This window comes from Pygocentrus nattereri, chromosome 11 (genome assembly GCF_015220715.1).
Source record: "Pygocentrus nattereri isolate fPygNat1 chromosome 11, fPygNat1.pri, whole genome shotgun sequence".
Taxonomy (NCBI): domain Eukaryota; kingdom Metazoa; phylum Chordata; class Actinopteri; order Characiformes; family Serrasalmidae; genus Pygocentrus; species Pygocentrus nattereri.
In genome coordinates this window covers 24,834,331-24,856,204 of record NC_051221.1, presented here as the reverse complement: position 1 = coordinate 24,856,204, position 21,874 = coordinate 24,834,331, and the positions used below count along the sequence as shown (strand labels likewise).

The window sequence follows — 21,874 nt, the reverse complement described above, 5'->3', positions numbered from 1 at the left end:
TGGACAGTCCACTTGTGGTCCACAAAGCAAAGATTGATGGTCAGTATTGGCCAATACTGAGAGGAGCAAACGGTCCATAGTGGATGATTATTGAATTAATTTTTTGTTGTAAAAACCTGGGGCATAGCCAGATTCATCACAGGCCCATGCAAACAAATGAGAGTAGAATATTTATTATGCTGCATTTTTATGACACTGAAACTTGATTTGTTTTCCATGAATGCTGTCACTGTATAATGGCCAATCAAAAACGTTATGCTCTCCACCAACAGTTGCTATCCATCATTGCCTCAGGCCTTTAGTTGGTTATCAAAGTACCAGTGTTTGAAATTCTAGCTTCAGCTGCGGTCAAAATATTTAACGTTACTTGCTAATGCATGCACAGCTGATGTGTACAGTCTTGCTATTGTTTTGGATAGGGTAGTTGAGCTGGGTGGGTGATTATTGCAGGACATTAATGTGCTTTGAAACTGTGTCTATCAAATTGGCACATTCATTTTTTTACAGGCTTACTCATATTTCTGCATGCACCACTGGTAGAAATATTCCACTTAATTTGCAACCATTCAGCTGATATTTAATGTTTCCTGGTCTTGTATTGAGGGGGTAGGCACTCAAACATAGTTGTGTTGAAAATTTCCCCAAAATTAAATTGTTTATGATAAATAGGTGGGTCATGAGTTGAAATATTAATTCACATATTGCTGGTCAACCAGTCATGTCCAATTTGTAAAAAATAAAAATAAAAAAGGACCACACTTTCACATCAAATCCAAAACTGATGGACTGCAACACTATGTAAAATTTTTACTTGGAGCCAGTTCGATTTTCTGCGTTGTATGGATGCATGTAATCAGGCTGATCAGTTAGAGTTCAGTTGCGGTCCAAGCAAATATGCAACATAATGGCAGCAAAACATCTCGTCTTCCTTTTTTTTCCCTTGTATCTTAGTTTTTTTTTGTTTGTTTTTTTCCTTTCATTAACTTGGTTGACAGTGATAATGATGCATATATGCTGTTTACTGTCATAACTTGATTTTCTTCTGCTATGAGAAAATATGATAGAAAAATGAGAGACATACGTATAATTGGAAATTTTAGATTACTGTGCTGTAGCTCCAATCAGTGAGTTTTACTTTTGGATTGTATTAAAAGGTCTTATTTCAAAACACATGTCACTTTGTTACAAACACACATACATAGACATACATATATATCTATACCTCGTATCTCCAAAATGTAACTTTACAGCAGGAGGGAAAAAAACTACTTTTCTTTTAATGTAAGTCAGTGGAACCAGATTGATTTCCAAATAATTTTGGACCATTTCTTTTAGTCCATTGACCATGAAATTTGCACACAATGTAAAGAACAACAGGCATGTCAACAACTGAAAAAGATTTTCTTGACAGCAGAAAGAAATTTTGAATATTATTTTGTATTACTCTTAAAAAAAAAACAGCTTTCTGTATAGCTAGCGACAACACATGAAATCTGAGAGTTACAGTTATGTGAGCATTACCCATTACAGTTGCTAAGCAAGGCTTTTGTTGTGGAAACAGCCTCTAGTTTCACTCTCTTTAACTTTCACTCTCGTGAATTAGTTCCTCTCATACAGTCAGAATCCCTCAATCAAATGCAGACCTCTAAGGAACCACAGGTGCTCTCTGCCACTAGACAGGTATGCTGTCAGTAGAGAGAAACTTTCCTTAACTGTTCTAGAGTTTACGATTCTCTTCTCAGAGAAGGCAAACACAAGGTTGAGATAGTTAGCCAGGGGTGGGTTGTTTTTAGTTACAGGGAGTATATTTCTTCTTTCTGCCATATAACATGTGACTGTGACAGAGGGTCCTTGGCAGCAGCGTTGAGATATACTAGACTCACAGAGCCTGAAGGACAAATAGGATTCTTGTAGCTGGACTGCTATGGAGGTGCACTATGTTTGAGTTTTCAAAATGAATATGATTTACAGACCATTCACAAGAGCTGTAAGTAGTAAGACAGCTAATAGGATTTTTTCCAAGTTATAGACTAAATAGAAAAGCAAGCTAATTTAAACTCCAATCAAATCAAATCAAATTTATTTGTATAGAGCTTTTTACAACGGATGTTGTCACAAAGCAGCTTTACAGAATTTCGGAAAAGACAAAGTTTCAACAGGACTGTAAGAATGTACAGAAACCCCCCAGGGCAAGCCAGGGGCAACAGTGGCAAGGAAAAACTCCCTCAGAACTGAGGAAGAAACCTTGGGAGGAACCAGGCTCACCAGGGGGGACCCATCCTCCTCTGGTCAAACTACCTACAAGTGATTATATTACTAATATTAATAGCAGTAATATTGGTATTAGGAATAACTAGGAGTCTATGAGAACATCAGTGTAGGGTGGGCAGCTTGTCCAAGGCAGGTGGTGGCAGCTGGGGCATGGGCAGCTGGTCTGAAGTGGGTAGCAGGAGGGCTCAGCAGTCGGTCGTCCTTCAGTGTCCAGCTGGACATATGGGTGATTGTATACTCGGAAAGAAAGCAGGTAGATGGAATTAGTTTTATTCTATCCATTTGTACATAAACAGGGAATGTAAACATTTACAGAGTGTGGCTAACGACTCCGGCAGATCTGACTATGACAGCTTAACTAAAAGGAGAGACGCAGAAGGGCACACAGACACGGCAGCACTCTGAAACAGTTTGGCATTCTTTACACATTTCTTTACTCAATTGAATAAGGCATGAATTTGTATATGTGTAAAGAATGTGAACCTCTAATACCTCTAAGAACTAGGGCACAACTTACAAAGTAGAATTTTCACATTAGGAATGGCATAACAATAATTTACACTAAGAATCTTGGATTTGTTTCCCCCATGTTCAGTTTTGTCCTTCGCACGTATTGAAAGTGTATTATGTTGAAAATCTATTATTTCATACTTTGCAGCAGAAACACTTTCTAAAAACATCACTATGACAATGAAGAATTTGTCACCATTTTGTTGACAGTTGACAGTGGTTATAAAGTGCATTCTTATTAAACAAATCAGCTCTGTATTTATGTGTGTTGAAATAATATCAATATTTCTTTAAGGCTGAATTTTTCTGACCAGAGGTAAGTGGTGACAGATTGAGCATATCTCTTTAGCATGATTATTATTTCTTATGTTACATTTGGACACAACATGATTAAATGTCATATATACCAGGGGTTCTCTCCACCCCAAGGCCCACCTTTGTATAACTACAAAGCATAGCGGACCAGGAAAACTAACATCAACTTTTTTTGTATCTTAAATGTTGATATCAAAAACCTGAAAACTAGGGCCTGAAAAAGATTAGATTGGCCATTCTGGTTGTCAGTAGGTTTGCAGAATTTACAGGTATGTTGAAAGACATGAAACATGTTAAAAACCACATGGTTGTAGTAATGTCAAAAAGCAGGGGAAAAAAAGAAAAAAGAATAGAAATGTACAATGTAGATGTGCGTGTTCACTGAAAATACTCTACTGGGTTTCTCAAAAGAGTAATAGTTTGGTCTCTAGTTTTGAGAGTTTTTGTGATTCATATGAAAAAACCTCACTACATTTGCTGGGCTTTTTGATTAGTGTTGTCACAATCAACAGTAATAGTAAGTCTTAACTGATATCTGCTTCTTTGTCTTTGGTTTATCAGTTGAAGTTTAACCACTCTGATTGCTGATGGTTGACCAAATATATACTCTGCAATTCATGAGTTGAAAGGAAATGCATCTCTTCTCTATCATTTTATTGCTCATCTATTGTTTTAACAGCAGCTTGTGTTCAGCGTCTAAAGAGTCATTCGTTAAAACAGTCGTTACGCCGCCTGTACGGCACCAATGTGCTGCTAGAAGAGATGGAAAGCCAGTTCTACTGATGAATTCCCTCATTTGATCACAGAGTGTGTTTCCATCAGCAGTGAACTGAATAGGGTTTGTTTGAAGCGGACCGAGACTAGCTGTTTGTTGCAGACCCAAATATGGGTGGAATCTTAACACATCAAAACGGAGTGAGCTAAAGAAAAAAGTCCACACCAACCGAAGTGCCCTGAGAATCTTCTCCATCTCTGGCTAGCTGTCTGCACTTTGCACCCGCAGCTGCGCTGTCTCAGAATGATGATGTTCACTTAGCCCAAATTACTGCCTCCCCTGAGTACAGACCCGTACTGTACTACCCTGTCCCCAGCACTATTCAAAACAAAGTTATGACCCCTGCAGATTATATATTCAGCATTAAAGACACTGGTTAAGAAAACTGATTCTAGCTTGTTTGCTCTGTGGTTCTAAACAGCTCCAGAAGGATGGTTCTGACCTACCGGCCTACGATGCCCTCGCCCAGATCCTCTCTGAATACCAGCACCTCCTCAAAAAGCCCAAAGCTCCTCAAGAGAGCAGAGGAGAACCAAGAGAACAGAAGAAGAGCCAGAAGTCATCACAGCTCAACCAAACATTTGAAATCCTTTCTCCACATGAGGGGTGAGCTGCCTGGACCTAAGCATGAGCAATGAAGAATTATCAAGTCAGATTAGTTGTTTATTTTTATCTTTTCATCACCCAAACCTGGGTTTTTGTAAATGTTTCAGACTCCCAGTGTCAAATGTTCAAGACAGTGACCCACATGTTGCAGAGATCACCGAACACCAAATAAAAGTGAGTTTATACAGCATTTCACACTGTAACCATTCCCATACCTCCAGCTCCTCTCAGCCCAAGATGTCCCATACTGGGTGACAAAATCTGTATTGTGCAGTTACTCAATATCATGCTTTGTGTTATCATTGCCTGCAAAAAAACATATGTTTATAACCCTCCACTACACACTTTAAAGAGATTTATTCTCTCATAGGAGAAATTGTCCTCTTCCCCCTCGTCCTCCTTTTTTCTGTCACCAGGGGTGCACAGCCACTGTGTGAATAGATTAACATTTACACACATCCCTCTGTGTGACAGTTTTAGAATGCATAAATAAGAATACTGATCAAATTTACATCCGTCCCATAAGCACAAGGCATAATTATTGGTGTTATATTACCGGCTTTATACTTTAAAGAATCCAATTTCTTATGGATGTGAAATTGTTCATTGTGGAGAGACTCACCTGCTCAGATTTCTTTAAATTCTAAGGAATTTTGATAATGAAAATATTAGTAAATCTGAAAATCTGAAAAGGTTTTGTTTGGAGACTGTTTTGTCTTACGGCCCTCAGCTTTTATTTGTCTGTCATGAACAAATAAAAAAGGCAAAGGCAATCTAATAGTGATTGTAACTGTAACCATTTCCTGTAATATATTTTAATGATATAGCTTTCAGAGGCATCGAAAGCTTCAGATTTCTGGTTCCTGTCACTACAACTGTGAAATGTTCTGAGCATTTCTCTAAAATAGCACATCTCACAAACCACTCTGAATGTCTTTACTTACATCTGAACCATTCATTTGTGCAAAAAAGTTGAAAAATCTGTGGATTTTCCCTTTAAAACCTTTAATGTCTGACACCATAATACCATAATTCATGCAGAAAATATCATGATATTAAATTTGATTAATATCACCTAGCAATGACCCACAGGAAACACAAAGGCTATAGTGACATTGAGAGAATATATTGGCATCCGTTACTTCGCCAGAATGCACTCCTCACATTAGAGAGAGAGAGAGAGAGATGTTCTGTGTTCTATATTTGTTTGTCCTGGAGCAACAGTTAACACTCTGTGGGACACTGTTGTTTTTGCTGTCAAACATTCATTTGGGGCCCTCTCTAACTCTCTTTCTGACCATCCCACCCCCCCTTTTCCTCCATCCTATTATTCACTCTTTTATTTGTCCAAAATGATTCATCATTATGCCCCTCCCTTTCCCGAACCATGTCCCTCCCCCCAAGCAATTCCCCAGTCTCCAATCTCATCACCAAGTCATGATTCTAGCCTTGCGTGTGCGCCCTTTCAATTAGGCGCTCAATTTCATCCAGAGGGCCCAAGGGAGCTGGCGCCACACTGGCCCAGATTGGAATCTCCTAATCGGTTCTGCTTTCTTCTCCTGTCCCTGGCCCCCTACCACCATCCACCTAGCGAACTTACCCCGCCTCCCCATGTTATACATGTGGGGCCTGAGTGATGGACAGGGGGATGTGAAAAAGACTTCACATCTATGTGTTAGTTCATGACACAGTTCACACAATAACACAAAGGCACACAAAGACATACGACACTCCAACCAGGCTGAATGTTCATTTATTGCAATGCTACAATGGTGCTATTGTTCAGTGAGTTATAATGAAGCAGTGTAACAAGGACGGTCAGACGTGTGAAGGCCAAATATCTATGTCTGCCTAGGCTTAATAAAAACTGTGTACCAAGCACTTTTTCAAACTGCATATGCAACTCCTTACATAAAGGAACAGTTTAAAATTTCTAAAACTTACTTCCCAATGCAGGGACAGTGGAATTTTAAATATGAGCTTTTTGGAGTTTAATTAATTCAACAATAACCAGAATTTAGGCTGCGTTTTGGCCTCATACCATTCCATTATGTTTACACCATTCAGGACAGAAATTCAGGACAGACTCCAGGATTATTCTTCACACAGATTTGTAACAGAGGAGGTAACCTTATGTACAAATAAAAAAGAGGGACACTTCCCCTTTAAATTCCTACTGGCTGCATGATCTCTCCAGCTTTGTTTAGAGTGTGCATGCCAACTTTTCACTTTGAGCCATGCTGTTCTGTAAACATGATTTTACAGTGCATGATGCACCTTTTACTCAAATCCCTGTACATTCTCAGACAGGTCTCATTTTCACCGTGCAGCTAAACTTTGGAGACTGATTATAATGAAGAATGCCATGAATAATGGATTACTGTCAAAGCTGAGTTACACCTGAGCACCTCTCATTTTCTTTCTAACATGATTTGAGTTCTATGTAATAAATGAATGCTAATTAAGCAGGCATCAAAGCCAGGTCAGACAAACATAGCATAAAGAGATGGATGTTAATCCTGTTTTGGCAGTGTGAAGCACATTCTGCTCTTATCTCAAATACTCTTTAGGTATGTGAGACATTGGTGCTATGAGGACACCTAGTGCATGGACATTGTAACTACTGTCACCTGACTGTAGACTTGGTTATCATCAGTTCTGTTATTGTCTAAGAGTATGTTATGTGCAAGGGTGATTGTCCACACAAAATGTTTAATTGTTCAGCCTCCTAGTCTTAATATTTCAGCCAAATAAATGCTTAGCTTTGATCCTTAAGAATTTTCTATGGGGAATGAGAGGTGACATGTTTAAACTGACATATAAGGCTACATTTTATGTATGGATTGTGTATAGATGGTAACTGGTTTTAATTTTGGATGGTTAACTGTGCCAGAGTGTGCAGGTTCTAATGCTTGTGTGCTTCCTCCAATTAAAGAAGCATGTCTTCATTTGTCGGTCTTCATCAGGAAGTGGAGAACTACCGTACTGCAATGTGTAAGATGGCTGAGGACATCCTTGCTCTGCGCTCTCAGTTAGCCAGTCTGGAGGCGGAGAACAGCCAGCTGCGCACTGAGCTCTCCCTGCACCAGGACCTGGGCCGCACCCTGCTGGACGACACAGACATTGATGTTATGACCAAGACTGAGATCACAGACAGAATTAGTATGGTATTTTCTTTCTTATATATCCTTATGTCATTATCTATTGATCACTAGCTTAGTTTATTCCTTCCATATTTAGTAGTGCACTGAAAGGACTTTTTGACACCAAGTTATTATGATAATAATTGCTTTATTTAAATAGCATCTTTATATATCAAATTGCTCTTTCTGAAGGATAGTTATTCTGACTGCCCAATTAGCACAATGCTAATTTTTTAATTTGATCATTGATCAGATCATTTGTAGCCTCTTCCTGAAAGCCCTCAAATGGCCATTACCTGGGCAGAAAATAAATAAAAACATTTTACAGTATGGTGTGCGTGTGCTGCTGTGAGTCACACACATTTGTCTTTATATAGCTTTGAATTCTCTTTAAATACTCTTTCAACACACCCGCAATAAACAGATTCATCTGCTCGGGGAAGAGGTCCAAAAGGCAACTGATGTTACAAAATGTTCTTTCTCCAGAACTTATATAGTGTAACTTTAACAAGGAAACTCACTATTTGTGAAAAAATGTGACTCTGTATTCAGCTGCTAGGAAGCAATATGGGGGAAAAGGGTGAAAACAATTCACATCTATTCACAAAGACAGCAGTAACAAGATAATACAGACAGATGGCACAGTAAATATAGGATTTAAACACAATAAAATACTTTTATAAATGATGATTTATAATAATCCAGTTTGCTTTCTGATTTGTGAATCATATACATTTTCATCAAAATATATTCTATCAACGGTAAAGAAATGCATGGTTCAACTGTGGGACCTCAAGAACAGGTGGAAATTTATGCCTGCTGTGAAAAGAGGTTAAATAAATACCAGAACAGGCAGATCCCCACCCCTGAGCTACAGAGAGACATTAAAGGACTCTGCTACACACCATGAATGGCCACAGCATCTACAGATATTTGTTCCAACTCCATAAACACCACATGGTTCCTCCTCAACAAGGAGGGAAACTGATTAGATAAATCAACCTTTATCTTGCGTGGTTGGAACAAATAACTGCTGTAAAAAAAGGCTTTCTCAAAGTTTTCCTCCCAGTAGGGTGTGGTCCTAAGTGTAGGTATGATATTTCAGAGGGAAGCTGAAGGTGTTCATTACTAGTCCAATGTGGCAGTCTTTCCCTCTCTTTGGATTGTGCTGTGGCTTGATAAGACTGCTCATTTAGCATAGAGTCTGATAAGTAGTCAGGGCCTTATCTCCTGAAGGACAGTGTGTGACACACACACACAGAGGAGCTCACAAGGCCTTTGCTTGAAGGAAGCTTCACAGACCATTTAAAGCCATCAAAGCAAGCAGGTTTAATTCTGTGGAAAATTCATTGGTGTCTTTTCAGAGCTTTTGATTGTCATGAAGTTTTGAAAGGCAAAGTTTGTAGCTGTATCTCCTCTGTTCCATGGTCATGCCTTTTAGCATTATTTGGCCACCTTTGGAATGCTTCTGAAATATTTTGTGGCTATTAAACATTCCTGAACACTCTCTTTTATGATGTTGACTGAATGATGCAGCAAAATGTCTCTATGGAGGGCAGGGCTCTCCTAGTTCCACTATTTGTTAAAACATTATAAAATCATTTTTTTACCCAAAATTATACATTGAGGATTTTCTGTCCTTCCTATTTGTAGGTTCTCTCTTTGTCCATTACTCCAATGGTATGTTATTTTTCCAGTTTCCCTGAAGGTCAAGTTGGCCAGTGAGAGCAGTAAAGCAGCAGAACAGAGGGAGAAGATCCAGCGGCTTCAGAATGAGCTCATCAGGGTGAGTTATAGCATTAAGATCAGCCTCTCTCACTCTGACTTTCTGATATCAAAGTACTGGTAGGCTATTGCCATTTGCATGGGTGGCTTCCTGCAGCCTTAAAGAGATTACCCATTGACTGCCTGCCACACCTTTATTATATTGGCTGAAATTAAGGAAATGCTGTGCTGAATAATATATCAATGGTCTCTGCCCAAGTCTATTGATCGAATAAGGTCATTCAGTTCATTATGTTTCTGTAGCACTTTCTACAGTATGTCAGCTTCATTTCATTAACCCTTAGCTGTACATTTACTTTACATTACATACTTATATATCTACTTACATGGACCATTCAGCTGAATATATTTACAAGGATTGTTTTATGATGCATTTGATAAATACATATATGGAAAAGCATTCATTTGTAAAATTATACATTCAAGATTTTCTGTCCGTTCCTATTTGTAGGTTCTCTCTTTGTACTTTACATTAGCTTATATCGGGAGGTGACTGCTCCAAACCATAACCCCTGAATTTCAACTTGTGGAAATAATGCTTAATTTATTTTATTTTATTTTTTTTTTTGGTAATTTTTTTTAAAGTTGTAAAATTTTGATTTATCACGATTGTTTCATAATTTATAATAAAAAAATTCTAATTTCTAAAAATAGGTTTGCATGGCACTACCAAAGCACACAAAGTTTTAGTCTAAAGGCGAAGCCCTTTTTTAGCCACAGCCCTGCATTTTAGACCAACAACTGAGACTGCATCCCTGTCTCTCAGCAGTTAGATCTCATTGTTTTGAAGTAAATGTGTTACAAAGTCTGAGAATTATTGTGTAACATTAAGAATTTTCATTACTGAAACACATTTTCTGCAATTAAGTGAACTCTTTCAGGGAAAAATATACATTTTTTGTATGTATAACTATTCAAAGCTGCATTAGCTAGTCATGTACTAGCTAACATTTTTGAGTTCCACTCACATGAAACATATTATAATGCTTTGAGGGTGTTATGATGTTTTGTTAGTGACAAAATGGAATTTTCAATCATTTATTTTAGTAAAATAAGCATACTAATAGCATAGGGTCAGTAAAAGCACAAGGAATTTAGTCTAAAGTCAGATATTCAAAATCTCAAAACTCAACTTTCAGTTCCAACTTCCACTTTTTCTGTGTGTTTAAAAAAAAGACAAAAACATAACAAAATTTTTACTATGAAATAATCTGCATAACAGTATCTTTCATTTTTAATACTTTTAAATGGAAATAATAATAAAATATTTTCTTTTGTACTTACAAACCAATATTTTAAATTTCAGAATGAAAAATAAGTAAACAAAATGTAAGAATTGGTCCTACAAGGTGCCTATGGCAGGGGGAGAAAGTTGCTAGAAAGGTTAAGTGATCTTCCCTGTTGTTCCTCTGCTGTAGAAGAATGACAGCGAGAAGGAGTTAGTGCGGCTACAGCAGGCTCACCAACAGCAGCAGGCCGTACTGCAGCGTTATCAGGAACGCATTAGGAAACTTGCAGGCCTGGAGGCCACAGTCCACCAGCAGGAGAAGGTACCAGCCCACTGTGCAGAATAACTGCAGAAACCTGTTATTCTTTTATGTGTATCTCTTCGATACCTTTGTTCATCTGTTTGCTGTGAATATATTTGTAGCTTTCTTTGTGTCTCCTGTGCCCCTCACTATGTGTTATTGTATTTTCCTTCATTCTTTTCTGAGGTTATTGAAAGGATGGAAAAGTTGCTGGACACAAAGCTGAGGGAAAGAAATAAAGAAAATGCACAGAGGAAGAAGGCAGTCTTAAAACACAAAGGTGTGTCCACCACAGGGTGAATAATCCTGATATACTTCCCTAATGAGAGCAGTAAACAGACAAAATGCCTGCGGCCTGCACCATAATAGAGCTGCGCTTACATTTTAAGTGAGTGCAGACATGGTACGGCATTCACATTTGGCTATTTAAATGGGGTAATTATTGGTTTGGGATCGATCTGGTGCAATAATGTAGTGATGTATGCTCTGTGATGCTATACCCTGAGTGTGCTGTTCTGAATAAGAATGTTGTAAGAAAATAAAGCTGATGAAGTAGTCCTTTAGTATATGTGTGTCTGCATATGTAGGTGAAGAGGAGAGTAAGAGGAAAGAGATTGAGTCTGTGCTAGCAGCAGAGAACACTCGCCTCAGAGAGGAGCTGGAAAGACTCCGCCATCAGCCACCTGCTGTTCTTATACAACAACCTGCTCAAGTGAACCTCTTTTTTTCACTCTGTCAGATTCTCAGACTCATGTATTTACAAGTATATATCATTGCTTTCATATGCAAATGTTGTAACTCCATTGTACCATATGAAAATATGGAGCAGTTATTTTGTGTGAATGTTTCATGATGAACAAACATCAAGTTAACAATTAAACAACATCAAGCTAAACAATTAAAAGGCAGCATTTGTAGGGCTATATGACACTCCATTGACAACTAACATAAATGCACAGTTGAATGCAAAGGTTTGTATATCCTAGGTCAAATTACACTTTGTTTTATTGTTTTGCTTTTAAGTGAAGTTAACACATCCCCTACAGAAACACACTTAAAGATGTCATTTTCCTGCAATTTTTATTTATTTGCTGAGTTTAACATATTAGAAAAAAATGAAACGTAAAATATAAATTGCACCATAACTTTTGCACCGGCCATATTTTATGATGTTTTTTCCTCCAATATGTTAAATTTATCAAGTAAACTATACCTGTGCCGATGTATGTTCCCTGTAGAGAATAATAAATATCTGTAGGACATATTCCAGCTTATTCCAACAAGCATCAGTTGCCATAAAAGCTGCTGTGAGTATACTATTTCTAAAAATGTTTAGGCTAGCTGTTATGAAAGGCTCATGTATGTGTCTTCTAGCCTTATGAACATCCTTCAGTAAAGTGTTACCTGTTTTTCCTTCTTCTCTGTAAAGTTAGCATTTTGGCTGTCAACCAAATACCTGTAAGATGCTTAATGCTAGATTGATCTCATCATTGCCATTATTTATTAGACCAATGCATAACATGCATCATAGGTAAACCTGCTGGATTATACATGTATTGCATATATGTATGAGTGTTGTGTGTCAAACTAACTCATGCTGTCATGGCAAAGTGTCTCATAGTGTAAAGCTTATAAAACACTTAAAAAAAAAACAAAAAAAAAACAAGCCAACACTTTCAGTATATTCACAACTGACCATGCCGTATGTGTTGTTCTACTCAGTTGCAGCAGCCATTTTCAGACAGTGAGAAGCTGAGACTTTTGGGGCAGTTAGAGAGAGCAGAGGCCTACATCCACACACTGGAAAAACAGGTGTGTCTCTCAAGGAGCAGCTCACCTTAACAGGAAAATAAATGTTAGAACTCCACTATGTTACATCCTCAGTTTTTTGTGTCCTTGAGTACATTTGAAATGTGACAGCTGAGCCTGCATTGTGCTCTAGCTGGAGGAGAACACCAGGCAGTGGGGGAAAGAAAAGCAGGAGATGTTGATCAGACTCAGTGAATACGACCATGGATTCATTCGCACATCAACCTTGATCCTGCATGACCAGCCACCGGTCAGTATGTAACCTTGATTACATATACGTCTGTTAATGTGGGCACTAAGGCAAGAGTCTGTATGCCTGTATCTGTTTGTATGAAAAAATGTGCAGGACTAACACATAAAACACCAAAGTGAAGCCTGGATGTAGCAAGCAGTAATAATTTTGTTTTTCTTTTTAAAGAAAGATGTTTCCGAACCTGTTATGAGACATGTACGTCACAAGCAGCTGGATCCCTTGAAGTGACCATGGTCCATGTCACAGTAAAATATTTTCTTAATGATAAAACAAGAATGTGTTTTTGAAAAGTGAAATCAAATTTCAATGTTTGCCCTTCTATCATTTTTACTTCTGATGTATTTTGTGTTTCATAGAGAGACTGTGTAGTAATTTATTAAAGTATGTCTTAATGGTACAAAGACAAATTAAAACACTATTGATGCCTTCTAGAATGGGTATGAAGGTTGCCTTTGGAATTTGTTTGCCTTTGATCCCTCTTAAAAAAAAAAAAAAAAGTCAGTCTCAAAAAACCTCTGTCTTCAAGCCATTTTATTTCATCCAGTGCCCTACTATCTGGAACCGTGCAAAAGCTTGATAGTTAACACGATGGGTTTCTCAGGGAGCAGAATGAGCTCAAAGGTGCTCCTCACCTCCACTTGCCTCTGCTTTTCAATCTTGAAGTTCTCCAGCATCTGCAGGATACAGAGGTTACAGAGGATAAGTTATATCAGTCAGTCTTATCAGGCAGTTCTGATCTATTCTGAGTGATGATTCCATTAAATTTAGAGCATTGAAAATTAGGCTTAACTAAGGGTTAAAATGACAATGTTTCATAGTCACTGTTATAAATTATGGCACAATATGCACAAACTTCATGTGGCCTTAAGATTAGCTCAAGAACAGCATAGAGAGCTTCATGGAGTGGGTTTCCATGGCCGAGCACCTGCATCCAAGCCTTACATCACCAAGCGCGATGCATAGCATTGATTGCAGCGGTGTAAAGCGCCACCACTGGACTCTAGAGCAGTGGAGATATGTTCTCTGGAGTGACTAATTATGGTTCTCTGTCTGGCAATCCGATGAACGAGTCTGGGTTTGGCAGTTGCCAGGAGAACAGTACTTGTCTGACTGCATTGTGCCAAGTGTAAGGTTTGGTGGAGGGGGGATTATGGTGGGGTTGTTTTTCAGGTGTTGGGCTCGGCCCCTTAGCTCCAGTCAAAGGAACTTAATGCTTCAGCAGACCAAGAGAATTTGGACAATTTCATACTCCCAACTTTGTGGGAACAGTTTGGGGACGGCCTCTTCCTGTTCCTATATGACTGTGCACCAATGCACAAAGCAAGGTCCATAAAGACATGGAAGAGTAAGTTTGGTGTGGAAGAACTTGACTGGCCTGCACAGAGTCCTGACCTCAACCCGATAGAACACCTTTAGGATGAATTAGAGCGGAGACTGCAAGCCAGGTCTTCTCGTCCAACATCAGTGTCTGACCTCACCAATGCGCTTCTGGAATAATGGTCAAAAATTCCCATAGACACACTCATAAACCTTATGGAAAGCCATCCCAAAAGAGTTGAAGCTGTTATAGCTGCAAAGGGTGGGCTGACATATTAAACCCTGTGGATTAAGAATGGGATGCCTCTCAAAGTTATATGCGTGTGAAGGCAGACGAGCGAATACTTTTGGCAATATAGTTTGTGTGTGTGTGTGTGTGTGTGTGTGTGTGTGTGTGTGTGTGTGTGTGTGTGTGTGTGTGTGTGTGTATATATATATATATATATATATATATTATAGTTCGGATTTTTTTTTTGTTTTATTGTAGATAAATAATGTAAATGAATGAATCTAATATAATACTAGCACTGTGCAAATTAGTAGGCAGTTATGAAAGAAATAAAAAGAGCAAAGTAGAGAGCTGCATATGACTTTAAAATTACTAAGAAGATTGTATAACAGTGAAAATTAAGTTATTGTAAAATTAAAACTCAGAATGCCTCATATTTCATGATCAAACCTTAAGACAGGTAACCTGACAAAAATGTTATAAATACATCATATTGTGTATCACGTAATAGCTTTTTGTTATTCCGAAAATACTTCACATATTAAATAAATCAAGAAAAGAACTTTGTGTTTATAATAATTAATAATTATTATAATAATTAATATATTGTGTATATTAAGTAGGTATAGTCAGTAATGAAATGATGTGTAACAGAACTGACATGAATGAGGAAAAGCTGCATCTCGGTCTCTGCAATCCTACGGCCGAGGCACTGGCGAGGCCCAAAGCCAAAGCCCAAGCTCCTGAAGTAATGACTCTCATTCCTCAGCCAGCGAGAGGGCAGATACAGCTCTGGCTGAGGGAAGACATGGTGGTCCCTGCCCATGGCGTACAGCCCCAGCTGCACGAGTGTCTGACCCACACATAAAAAGACCCAGATGAGAATTACAGTGCTTTACATCTCTGCATATGGAACTGATTAAGGTTATTCAAATGGCACTTACCCCAGATGGAATATGGTAGTTTTGGATCACAATATCTTCAGTGATGTACCTCTGCAGGCTCACTGCAACAGGATGTAGCCTTTAAAGGAAAAAAGTGACAGTAAAAGAATCCCAATCCTGGTTACATGTATATTTCAGAAGTGGCCTCCCAGGATGGAATAATCTTTTTTTTTTTAGACCCTTATTCATTAAAGTTGTTTGAAAATAATGCAGATTTGATTGCTGATCAATGTACTCTTAGTCTGGTACATAAATCTTTAAAATGTTGTGGAAACAAGCAGAGATTTGAAGGTAAATTATTATCGGTTTAAGGGCATGAAATCAAGTTCCCTCTAACCAGTACCTCATTTAAAAATCAGCACACCCAAATTCATACGAATGTTTCAGTGGGGAGCCAAGAAGGCACCCACTTGGCGCTGTCATTTCCCTTCGTAGGAATCCCCAGCGCCATTCTATTACTTTACTGGTTCAGGTGAAGGGTGTTAGACGAGCCCTTTGAGGGGTCACTGAAGCTGTCTTCTGTTTGAATAATCCTCACTGTCTCCTCCTCCCCTTCTGCCACAGGGCGCCACTTGTATAACATAAGTGTATACAGTGGTTGATGGAGAGTTAGAAAAAAATGTAAAGATGTGTTGTAGAATAGGTGTATCATTTGTTTATACCAAATCACATGTAAAATAAGTATCCACTTTTGTAAGGGATTGCCATGTGCAAAAATTATTAGTGTTACTGGGTTCACTTCCCCAGCCAGGCGGCTGGGGTCCTTTCTGTGTGGAGTTTGCATGTTCTCCCCGTGTCTGCATGGGTTTCACCCAGGTACTCCGGTTTCTTCCCACAGTCCAAAGACATGCAGTCAGGCAAATTAGACACATTAAATTGCCCCTAAGTATGTGTGTGTGCGTGAATGTATATATGTAATGTATATATTGCTGCTGTCAGAAGAAAACCTTGTATCTCCAAAATGGTAACTTTATAGGAGAAGGAAAAAACAAACTTTACTTTCAATGTAAGTCAATGAAACCAGAATTTTTCTCATGTCATTTGGGGTAATTTCTTTTAGGCCATTCATCATAAAATTTACAAACAATGTAAAGAGTAACAGATACTTTCAAATTAAGTCAAAAACTAAAAAATGCCAAAAATGGATTTTGGTTTTCTCCTGACAGCAACGATATGCATGTTTACCCCCACTATCCAAGATGTTTCCTCCATGATCCAGAAGGGATAATGTGATGGATTATTACTGGTATTGCAGATGATAAACTTATATTTTGTTAATTGCAAGTCAGGCATTTTTTCTGATTGTTAAACTATAGCCCTCAAATTTACACACTGAGTTTGATCATACAAATACCCCAAATTGATATCAGTGGTTTACAAACCAATCCGCAATTCACCCATCTCGACTTCCAGTGCAGCAAAACATCTGGACCATCTAGGGGACATTGAGAACCAGTCTGAGCACCACTGATGTATATGACTAATCAGAATGCCATACGGATTAGGATATGCTTACTGGATTCCATTATGACTAATAAATCAAATTTAGGAGCATTTTAGAGGACACAAAACCTTGTCAGAAAATGATTTGTGACCTGGTGCAATTTTTTGTAATAGTGCTATACTGTTTAAAACGGTTAAAAGGTGAACATCACTCTTGCTATTGCTCTCTTGTCCCTCTGCACCCACCTCAGTGTCTCTTTTAGAGCTCCTTTTAGCAGCGGCACCATTTTCAGCATCTTCACTGTGTCTCCCTGAGAGGCAGCACGAGCAGCAGTGACCTCTGCCCTCAGCTCCTCCTGCAGGTCAGGGTGCCTCGACAGCTCATACAGAGTCCACAACAGAGTGATGGATGTCTGAAACATGCAAACACACATACAGCACAGCATCAGGCTCATCATGCAGTGGAATCACTGCTAAATATATGTCAGTGATTAAAGTGATAAAAACTGATTTATGTATCTTACTGTGTCAACTCCTCCAGCCATCAGCTCAGTCACACTGGCCTTGATCTCTTCAATGGACAGGCGGTCAAGCATCAGAAGGCTGGGCAGCACTCCAGGGTATTTGCCTGGGGTTCCAGACTGCTTCCTCAGCTGCCTGTAGGTGTTCTGGATACAGCGGTCCGCTATAGAGCACCAGATTGCAGTAGGTGTAATGCAGTGATGTGACCATGATTACACAATTCTTCTACTGGTCTATTTCATTATGACTTTTCTTGTCACTGTCACCTCTTAAATTTACACAATCTGAAAACAGCAGCTGCCCTTCACACTATGAACATTTCATGATGAATAGACCAATAAAAATGATCCAAATTTATTTGGAATATAATCTCATTGCATTAACATACAAAACTGTGCAAAAGTCAGATGTCACCCTTTACCTATTTGACATCCAGTCAAAAAGGATGTACAAGTGATTCATTTCCCAGGATATAATATAAGACATCCCACTTGCACCAGGAAGGGAAATATCAAAGAAAAGCAAGTGGGGAAAAAAACAGAAGTTTCAAAGACTGGAGTTTAAAATTATTACAAGATAAAGAGAAAATTGGACTCCTAACAATCATACAAAACCCAGCAGACCACCAAAACTGTCACCATCAGATAAGCAGTATCTTTAATCATTTTGAGTATTTCAAGAAAATTAAGATCTACTTGTCCATCCTTCCACTGTGAAAAGACAACTCAGCACTGTGGGTCTGAAAAGATAGACAGCTGTCAAGAAGATGCTATTGTGTAAAGAAAAAAAAGAAAAGTTTGTGCAACAAACAAAGAATCTGCTGGTGTTCTCAAAACAATGGACTGACAAACCCAGAGTCAAGATCTCTCCATTACTGAATGTGTTTAGGATTATTTGGATCATGAGAAGCAGAAAATGTAACCATTTTCTAAGACTGAACTTTGAAGGTTTGCAAAATATCCTTGCAGATTTCGTTAAAAAACTACAAGCAAGTCTCCCAAAAAAGAAAGCAAGCTGTAAATTAATGTAAAGGGTGGATACACTAAACACTAAAAATTACATTTAGATGTTGAAGCCTCTGTGTATTTATTTTTTTGTTAAATAATTGTTTTCGGATTTTTCCACTGATGCTAAAAAAAAAGACCGTTTTGACTAGAAATTAAATAAATTAAACTTTTACACATTACTTTTTAGTGAGGAACCTTTTTCTTTTTTTTTTTTAAGAACCACAACATAATATAATATTATTCAGTCCCTCTTTTGAGTCCTACCCTGGTTGAAGATTCCATCCCAGGCCTCCACATGGTCCTTCCACACTTTGGATCCTAGCCGGCGCAGCAGGGTAGGAGGGATGTATAGCATGGGGCAGGTGGTCTTAAACATGAGAGTGATGCAGTCAATGAAGTGCTGAGCCTCTGGGTCAATATAGTCCAACAAAAGCCCCAGGCGTTCCCCATACAGCACTGCACTGATAGCTGAGGAACAGACAGGGCATGAGTAGGCATTCACAAAGCAAACTGATACTTACTGAGTAAAGCAAGTTGTTGGTTCTCAGCCCACATCCTGAAACAGTCCAGCACTGTGAATTTTTCTGTGTTCATTACCCTCCAACCAGTCTGATTCAGCTCAATAAGGGCTTTATGAGCTGCCAAACTGAATCAGACCAGACAACAAAACTAAAGGCCGGAACTGTTGTCAAACTAGTATTTAAAAACACTGACATAAGTATTGGTTATGTGCCAAACCTTACATTCCAATGCATACTTGAAGAGCTCATGGGAGAGATCTGTGGTCCACTTATTCTGGCCACTTCTTTCAATCTTTTTATGGACACGAGCAACAAAGTCATGGCCCACCTCATCCAGCAGTGGCACAAAGTTGCCCTGCACCTTTGGTGAGATCACCTCTCGGTTTAGAATCACTCTATTAGATCTCCAGTCCTCTCCATCCCTGAAGAGATAAACAAGTGACTTGAACTCCATGCTCAGAAATATTCAAGTACAACTGGTAGCATAATGTGAGGAGTCATACTTGAGAAGAACACCATATTTGCGGTTCCTGTAGTCTCTGTAGGAAATCCAAGGTTCTACTTGAAGTCTCTTGGGATAGTGACCCTCTGCCTTGAATAAGATAGCAGCATCTTCAGGGCTGATGATGTTCACGCTTTCATAATATCCAATTTTCTCTCTGGTAATAAACAATGTAAAGATATAGTTGTTAAATATCATGAGACGGCATGTGATGAAAAAACCTGATCATTGTCATTAGCTAGTTCTGTTCATTAAGTTACTGATGTGGCATTGAGTAAGAATAGTAATTTTTTTTAATTTCATTCAATTTTGGTAACACTTTACTGTAGGTTGGCAGTGTTTATAAGGGTTACATGACACCTAAATAAGCTTATAATGACATATGACAAACCTACGTTAACATTCACAAAGTCTTATTCCAACAGGCGTTATTTGTCATAAAGGCTGCTTTAAACAAACTTTGATCAAAATTGTAACCTTTATGACAAATTAATGATGCCTTTTAGGAAAAAGACTTTACCAATATTTATGCATTTACATCAGTAGTCATGACAAGCTTATTTAGGATTCACATAGCCTTATGTGTACTGCCCTAGTGTACAGTGTTACCATAGTTTTTAGGCCTATTATGTAAAGCTTACTGGGACATACAGGAGCACACAAAATTTTGAACACCTTGGTCAAATTTACTCATTTACTCATGGTGTGGCATTAATATATTCATATATTCACATATTCACTTTACAGAACTATATTTTTTACATGTACATATTAATAATTCTATGGCACATCAGTCACTTTTATAACCAATGTCGTTTGCACTTTGCTCTGTGAATTTATTTATTGGCTGTTAGCAAAATCTACTGCACTGCTCCATCTACAGATAGTTCTTTACCTTGTACAGAAAGTTTTTATACCCTTATATATTTTCTATTCTTCTGTGTTTAATAGATGTTGAATATGTTTCTTACTGTATTGTGTTGTTGCTGCTGGATGCCTAAATTTCCTTCGGGATCAATAAAGTATCTATCTATCTATCTAAATAAGGGGAAAAAATGAACACATCCTCAACGAAAATTCAGTTTTAAGGCTTTGTGCATATCTTACTCTAATTTTCACGGGACAATTTATTATTTCAAAATATTTCAAACAAAGAGTACATGTCTTTGCTGCAAAATCATAGATAAGTCAAAATACAAATCTTGATCTTTAGTGACGACTTACCTATAAATTGGCCCAAAAGTGTTGAAGTTATGCACCATAATGTGATGGATGTTCCGAAAGCCATCCAGTTTCCAGAAGGTGTACAGGTTTCCAAGGCTGTTCTTCCACCGTCCAGGGATTTCACTAAAGGGTCTGATGCTGGAGCTGCTCTCTGAGAAAAGTGTCTCTCTTCCAGTAGACACACTCCCGCTGTGGCAGGTCCTTACTTGGCCTGGTCCCTTGAGCATGGCCAGGGACTGAGCCACAGGGCTTGACCACACTCTCCACCTCATTGCCATCACACACATTCACTCACACACGCACAGACTCCTCTTTTCTATCACACCTTGTCTCTCTGTCTATCTTCTCAATGAAACTCTCAGGGACAGTTCTTCTGGTCAGGGTCTTTGGTTTTATGTACACCTCCTCTCACTGCTTGAATTCAAGGTTAAAATGCAAGTTTACTTACAGATTGCTTTCCTATAAATGCACATTTATTCACTACAATTTTTAAAACAATTATTTACCTTTAGTGTTTTTAGCTTGTAAATTCTGTAAACATCATTTCTAATATTTCATTGCTGTCTTAACAAGTTCAAACATTCTTTACTTAAACATTCAGTACTATACAAAAGTCAAAGACCCTCTATTTAATGATTTTCCAGTCAAAATGTTATCAGTGTCAGGAAAAAAAGGCTAAATATATATTTAACATAAAATTACACAAAAGCATCAACTACTAAATATATATTTTTTATTATTCAGTGTGTCCACCCTTTGCCGTTATTCCAGCTCCTTTTTTCCTTTTTTCAGGATGCTGGCTTTCAGTTTTTCAAGTCAAGCCAAGAGGCTTTTGTCATTCCGTCTATGTACAAGCACACAGTAGAGTGAAATTACATTCCTCCAGGAACAACATGGTTTTTCAGATAAATCTGCAAGGATTTCACTCCTCCAAAGTTCAGTGACATTGTCTGGACTTTGGGGAGGTCAGTCCATTGTTTTGAGAACATCAGCATCATCTTTGTATGATTTGCAAGTTCAATTATTTTTTCCTTTTCTCAGCAACAGCTTCTTAACAGCTACACAACAGCTTTTAATACACTGCTCAAAAAAATAAAGGGAACACAAACAACACAATATAACTCCAAGTAAATCAAATTTCTGTGAAATCAAACTGTCCACTTAGGAAG

At 38.3% G+C, this 21,874-nt stretch overlaps 2 protein-coding genes across 2 annotated transcripts; one reads left to right on the top strand and one right to left on the bottom strand.

The window, feature by feature from the left end:
- Positions 1-1,631: 1,631 nt before the first annotated feature.
- On the top strand, positions 1,632-13,411 carry ccdc33 (coiled-coil domain containing 33). Its single transcript, XM_017722852.2, has 11 exons — positions 1,632-1,680; positions 4,293-4,477; positions 4,585-4,651; positions 7,444-7,639; positions 9,318-9,406; positions 10,824-10,955; positions 11,121-11,214; positions 11,522-11,646; positions 12,657-12,746; positions 12,877-12,993; positions 13,162-13,411. Exons 1-11 carry the CDS (start codon positions 1,636-1,638, stop codon positions 13,222-13,224), a joined length of 1,203 nt encoding a protein of 400 aa, XP_017578341.2. The 5' UTR covers positions 1,632-1,635; the 3' UTR covers positions 13,225-13,411.
- Positions 13,412-13,547: 136 nt separating this feature from the next.
- On the bottom strand, positions 13,548-20,992 carry LOC108442685 (cholesterol side-chain cleavage enzyme, mitochondrial). Its single transcript, XM_017722851.1, has 9 exons — positions 20,706-20,992; positions 19,483-19,638; positions 19,202-19,401; positions 18,723-18,926; positions 17,454-17,614; positions 17,176-17,342; positions 15,487-15,565; positions 15,204-15,395; positions 13,548-13,670 (listed from the first exon to the last, which is right to left on the bottom strand). Exons 1-9 carry the CDS (start codon positions 20,990-20,992, stop codon positions 13,548-13,550), a joined length of 1,569 nt encoding a protein of 522 aa, XP_017578340.1.
- Positions 20,993-21,874: the final 882 nt, after the last annotated feature.